Source organism: Metopolophium dirhodum, chromosome 9, assembly GCF_019925205.1.
Source record: "Metopolophium dirhodum isolate CAU chromosome 9, ASM1992520v1, whole genome shotgun sequence".
Taxonomy (NCBI): Eukaryota; Metazoa; Arthropoda; class Insecta; order Hemiptera; family Aphididae; genus Metopolophium; species Metopolophium dirhodum.
In genome coordinates this window covers 24749313-24756374 of record NC_083568.1, presented here as the reverse complement: position 1 = coordinate 24756374, position 7062 = coordinate 24749313, and the positions used below count along the sequence as shown (strand labels likewise).

At 28.5% G+C, this 7062-nt stretch overlaps 1 protein-coding gene across 1 annotated transcript; it reads right to left on the bottom strand.

Annotated features, from left to right (window-relative positions):
• Window positions 1-204: 204 nt before the first annotated feature.
• Window positions 205-2256, bottom strand: LOC132952880 (GATA zinc finger domain-containing protein 4-like). Its single transcript, XM_061025366.1, has 3 exons — window positions 2077-2256; window positions 1899-1987; window positions 205-1365 (listed from the first exon to the last, which is right to left on the bottom strand). The coding sequence occupies exon 3, from the start codon at window positions 1318-1320 to the stop codon at window positions 385-387; it is 936 nt and encodes a 311-aa protein (XP_060881349.1). The 5' UTR covers window positions 1321-1365; window positions 1899-1987; window positions 2077-2256; the 3' UTR covers window positions 205-384.
• Window positions 2257-7062: the final 4806 nt, after the last annotated feature.

Here is a 7062-nt window from a genome sequence, read left to right as displayed (position 1 = left end):
AGCCAGCCAACTGTTTATCATTTTCTTTTTCTGTTCTACTTAGATTTTTTTCTGACAAATGTAGCTGATAATTTTCATCTTTAAGTACTTTTTCAACGTCATCCGCATTTTTGTATGATTCACAATGAGAACATTGGTTTTTTTTTGGGAACAAAAAAAGAAATATTAAACTCTGTATTAAAAATTCTTGAGTACATGGTTAAATTAGCTATTTTTTCTTGAGGATATTGTTCTTCTTTCCTGAGAGATGAATAATCTCTATGTAAGTCAGCCAAAGATTTTCCACCTTCAATATACTCTCTAGTTGTTTGTGCTCTTAAATAATGGCTTTCGATACGAGGTATAGAGTTTATGTGGTCTTAAACACTTTGTTTAATTGCAAAGTCAAGTTTTTTTATGGTTTTTATGTTTTCCACATTTATCTTCCTTAATAAATCCATAGTTGTTTAGTCTTGAAATAACTGTTCGAATTGGTCTATCACTAATAGCAAGTGTATTTTTGAAAAATAATTTACAGACTCTATGTTTAATATTATTTATACAAAAGTTATATGAATAATTTAAGTCTCTAGTTACTGTATGAGGATACCTATATTTAGGTACATTGCCAGGTTCAATGCATTTAGATAAAAAATCTCTTTGTCTATCTACATTTCCTAACTGCCAGTAAGAATTGAATAGTTGTTGTCTACTTATTTCACTTATAGACAATGAGCATTTTAGTCTACAGATATTTCCACAAGCTAATTGTATTTCTTTAGCATTTATTAATTTTTTTTTATTAGCTGTATGATACGACTGGCCCATATTTCTCTTTTTTTTTGATGCTTCTTTTAGTGAACCAAAACTTTTCCTTTTTTTACTTTTAAGAAGTACAACTTCATTTTCAATTTGATCAGAATTAGAATTATGATGTAGAATATTATTTTCAATAATATTAGTAAACTCAGGTGTTTGATCAGCAATGTTAGTTATCGAAGTTACTCCATCATTATTTGTTGCATTGTTGAATATAATAATGTTATCATTATTATGATTTTCAAAATGTTGAAATTCTTCAGAACATTGATTAGGAATATCATTTTGAAATACATTGCCGGATTCATAGTTGTCAATTTCCCCAATCAAAATATTATTATTTGAAGTTATTGAATTAATATTAATTTGACTTCCCATGATATGATTTTCTATAACTCCATCATTAATTTGACCAAAAATTGTATTACCTTCATCTGAAATGTTCCATAGATCTGATTGATCTTTTCCCACTAATTTGCATGGAGTAAGTGTATGGTAAGATTTAGGTGATGAATCGCCCATATAAACATTTTGGGGGTCTTGTAACCATGCCTCTACCTTTTCAACCTAAAAGTAGTAAGATTTTTATTATTAATACCTACTCATATTATGTAATATTAACCATTATTTATTAAGTTTAAAATGTATTATTGGGAGAAGTCCCTCTCAAATAATAACCAGTCTCCTAAAATTTAAAAAACATTGCTGACAACCATGTAGGTACAGTAATGTATATGGTAGTTGTTTATCTTTTTAGATTTTTAAGAATTTTTTCTTTGCTCAAGTGACTTAAAGTTTTAGTATATACCTACAGAGCCTTTATATATAACTATTGTAAAATTATTATCTAGGCTCTGTATACCTACATATTATATAATACACGTAAATAATTACATAATTTACATTTAGGTACATAAACACATGTTAATATGTTATTTATTTTAAATAAATTACATTTAAAATTGTACAAAAAACAGAAGAAGTATTTGAATATTGAATCTAACTTAATTTTTAAAAAATATAAGGGGCTCATAATAGTTTATTATAATACATAATTACATAAATAATAATTAATTGTATACATCAGAAAATGTACTTACAGTGTTTGGAAGCTCATAGTAATTATAAATTTATTTTTTGATGCTAATTTCTCTGATCGCATTTGTTTGACGTTGATACTATTATACTCCTGCAGATCAATTATAATTATAAAAATGTGTTACTTTTTGTATATTTAATTTAGTGAGTGATTAAAATAATATCATAGATATAACTTACTTGTTGGCTACTTTGTCCAAGTGTAACCATAAGTTTGGCTCTACTACTCTTCATGTTGAATTATGTAGTTAATATTAAAAGACTTATTAAATTACACAAAATATGTACTTCAATCAATGATCAAATAAATTATAATACAACAATACAACATAGAGATTAAGACAAGCAAGCATATTATTATCAAAAATATAATGTTATTATACCTAATCGAACAACTGAAAATGTATGATACAATAGGTACCTACTAGACTTTTTATTTGCTGATATTTGTTACTGATAATATTATGTGTTTATAATTTTATACCACTATAATTATTAGTGGTTATAAATTGTATACATAGACCACAGTAAATAGATTATCAGATCAAGATGTTTATAAATGATAATACAAAATCTATGATAATATAAATTGAGTAATGTGAATTTAGCATGTTATATAATATTATTATCCCTCATAATATTATTGTAATAATAATAGTATATTATCTAATTTGTGCTATTTATATAATTTTAAAATTAAATTCTCTAATTGAAGATAAGGATTCATATACGTCTTATACCTACTATATTATTATCCAAGTCACTAACCACTAGCTTCCACACTATAAAGGTTGAATAAAAATTGTAAAACTATAATACAATGTGTCGTTTTACTGTACATAATATTGTGTCAAATGAATCAGGAATAGTGTCACAACTCAAAAAATAAAAATGATTTTAAGTTGTGACACTATTCTTGCACGAAAGTAATGGAAAACGTTCGGCAAGAATAATGACATAGGTATTACAGTTTTTAAGTCAGTTCGAGTGAAATAACATATTTTAATCATATAAACTAAAATAAAGAGCGGAGCACTTTATATTAGAATCAATGAAAACCCGAAAATCAACAATTTTGAGTTGTGTCACTATTCTTTCAGCAGTGCGATTTATATGGGATAAAGTCAATTTTATAAAAACTTATTAGAAAAAAATTAAATACAATTAAATAAAGGTAATTTTTTTTCTTATATTTCTATTTTTTTACGTACCCATTATGTTCGATACTATAACTTCAGATATAGAAAACAACACTTGCCAATATGGAATTACTGTCGAATTTTTTTATTTTAAAATATTAAATAGCATCTGATCGACTGATGTGCTATAATGAAACTCAAAATATAACGAATACACTACCTATACACTTATCTAAATTCTATTTTATATTCGTTTAAATTGGACTTTTAATTTTTCTGGCCATTTTATTAATCTTTGTAATATAAGTGCATTAAATCGTATTTTTAAGGCATTTTTCTTATTTTTAATGCATTTAAATCCACGTCCTATTTATAATTTAACGTTATTTTGTATATACCAATCGATTAGTGTACACAATAAAAAATATAATATTATTGATGGGTTAATAGGTTGATAACTATTATGTAGGTAGGTACGGTTTTGTACGTTCAATGTATCGTTCTTAATTCATAAAGTAGCTAAATGAGTCAAATGATTTTGTCAAGGGGTGGGGGGGGATTTGACTGATTTTTTAACATGCACTATGTCAAGGGCTCTTAACCTAAGGGGCGCACCACTCTAAGGAGGAGTGACACAATTTCGTAAGGGGGGGGGACGTGAAAATGTTTAAAAAAAAACACGAATTTATTTAGTTATTTTGTTATTTAGGTAATACATATTAATTAATAGGTATTTCTTAAATTTTTTTTATTATCTTATTTGAAACATTATTTTTAAATATTGGGATCAATAAAACTATTTTTATATAATTACTATTTTATATCAATTAGAATTTGTTTATAAGCCAAGTAATAAATAAATGGTTACCAAGTAAAAAAACCGTTATCTATATTATACATTTGAATTCAATGTCACGATAGTTTTAGTTTTCGTTAAATGTGAAACATATATTTTCTATGCATACGGGATACGGGCATTAAATATTTGGGTTTTAAGAGAACACCTCAAACGTACATTTTATTTTGGGGGTTTTACGGGATATACCTATAGGAAATTTTCTTCAAATTTTCACATTTCACTATCTGATATTGTGATATTATTTGTACCTAGGTTATGTTTCTGTTTTAGAATCGATCGATATGTTACCTAGGTATATCACATTCTTTAATTTAAATTCTGGTAGTCGAGTATTGGACAATTACCTACGTAACTTATAATTCGTATCGTAATTTAATTACTAAAGAAATATAATTTCCTAGTGTCTAGGGCCACCGGCAGCAGAATGCTTTATAGAATGTCTATAAACTTGTGGTCTAGTATATGGTTAAAATTGGCATGCGACCAACAACTGGGGGCTTGTTCTGGAAAATTTAAATGATCTAATAAAGGTTCATCTCATTATTTGAATTAAATTAATTTTTAAGCGATTGTTGTGTTACTCAATTTTTTAATTTATTTCATTCAACACACTCGTCTCAGTTTTCTAGTACCTCTAGATTTCTCACAAAATTCATATCGATCATCTCACAGCTTTCATATTCAAAACCAAAAAAATATGTATTTTTATCTTATTTCAATCTTTTTCATCGAACACCATTATATATTACAGATCATAAAGATACTAGTATTGTATACTAGATAAGTTTCAATTAGCGAGATGTAGAGAGAGATGGAGATGGAGCGAGATGTAGACGGATGAAGATAGCTGTTTCTTCAACGACAGCGTGTGCTGCAGTACAGCTAGGTTTCACTGGAAGAGTCGATGTTTATGCGTAAGTTTGTTTTTATATTATTTTGGTCTTACATTTACTTTTTAGACTTGAATTAAATATTTATTGTCGCGGAAAATCTGTTAACTAAGTAACGTAGAAGCATATACGTTTACTACTGCCTACCAAAGGCGCAATGTATAATAATAATAAATTATACGCCAGTCCGAACAATCCAAACGCTGTCTTACTCGTAGTCGAGTTCTAGTTGATACCTGACTTGTGAATAAATGTAATTTTTGTTAGGTATAAAAATAAAACTAATAAATCCTTAAATACAACATTTAAAAATACAAACTCTGTGTAATAAAAATTAATATTAGGTATTTATTGGTAGGTTTATATAATATCTGTAGACTGTAACTAGGTCATTAGAGTATTGTAGAACATTGTACTAAATAAGATGCGTGTTATTTCAGAAATGGTATTCGTCAGTGAACATTTTCAAACTGGGAATAATATATCATAAGCAGATTGAAATGTGTGAACGTTTCAGTGTTTCGAAGACTAAGTTTCGTAGCAGATTTTGATTCCATCACGGGGTATGTATTTTCTTATTTCTCAGTAGGTTTTTTTTTATTATAGTTAATTGATCAGGGGATGTATTGCCCGAAAATTTTCAATATTTGTATTGTAACTATACTGGTATAACACTATTCGGGCTATCAATAAAGTCGTGTTCAAAATTAGAAAATTGGTGAGGTATGATATTTTTTTAAGCAATTCTTTCGAGTAGGGAATTCGCTCAATGATATTTAAATATTTTCACCGATAATCAAGTACGATGACTTGTAGGTAACTATAGACTGAGTGAATAGGAATTAGGAGGTGTGTGATATGGTGAAGATAAGGAAATGGGTCAACAGGATTTCAGAATGTTTGGTGTATGAAAGGAAAAGTTGAAAAAGAAATGTATAGTTAGGGTAGGTAAGTGGAGTGAGAGTAGCAGATATGAGAATAATAAGTAAGGTAAGTAATATAAAGTAAGGTGTTAAGGTACAAAAGAGGATAGAATAAGAAATTAATTAATTAAGGGTAGTGTAGGGTAGTGTACATATTGTAGTGAAAACAAGAGAGAATAGGTTTAGGTGGTTCGGTCATTGTATGATAAGAGATAGTGAGAGTGGCTATAGAAGTTAATTTAACGGAGAAATGATGGGCGAGAAGACTGAAGAAGAGATGGATAGACAGAATACCGATCATATGGAGGTGTGGAATGAGAGTGGCTGAACCTGTATATAGCTGTGAGAGACGGGGGAAGAAAAAGTGTAAAGGTAGAATAGTTATGTTAACAATGCCGAATACGTAGGAAAAGATCTTGAATTGCAAAGGCTCTATTGACTCTTTGGCTTCAACTAACCATAGGTTTACCTAACTAACCTTCTTATGACTCATTAGGACACTTTGAATAAAAAGATCCTGAGTTGCAACCTGCAAACTTAAGTGTTTGATTATCAAGTTGATCCTTTGATTGTTGACACCTTAATCCATGCTATGGATGAAGTCCATAGATAATAAAGATATGGATCATATTATAGTCCACAGGGGAAAGCAATTGAAGCTCCTTTATATTGATAGTCGATGGTCGATACTCGATTTAAGTATACTTTATTTGGCCTCAATTTAATGTTCCCCTCAAAGACCGCTGATAAGACCATGTTATGATGGAGCCATACCCAGCTCACTCGTGTAAACTTGTTGGCGGTTGGGATGTCAGCGCACTATTTGCTTTCCATCTTTGACCCACGTGTAGCATACCAAATGTACGATTAAGAAAACACTAAAATGATTGGGTCAGAGAGAGAAATAAATAGTGCGCTAAAAATCTGACATCCTCTTAGTGCTATCAAGTTGAAGAAGTAGTTGATTGTTGACAATTTGACATTTGAAGAGCGAATGTGTCAAACGTTCTATGTGCCAAAAACCAAAATGTTCAGGAAACACAAAAAACAATACAACATTCAATATAATATATTATAATATTGAGTAAAAATATATGTTATATATTTACATAACATTTATAGCCTAGTTAAGTTCAATTATTATAATTATCATTTAATATTAGTTAAAATTAAACATTTGCTAATGACAGTTCCAAGTGCCAAATCATATAATATTAAAACTCTAAGTGCCAAATGGTGTGATTATTGTTCCAAGTAACAATATTTTTTTGGAAATAACAGAGAATTATTCTTTATTATATTAATATAACAAAATTACGACTTTAACGTAAAATAAACATATTTTCTTCATTAGG

Coding starts and splice junctions, on each gene's coding strand:
- LOC132952880 (XM_061025366.1), bottom strand. CDS start 1,320: ATGGGCGATTCATCACCTAAATCTTACCATACACTTACTCCATGCAAA.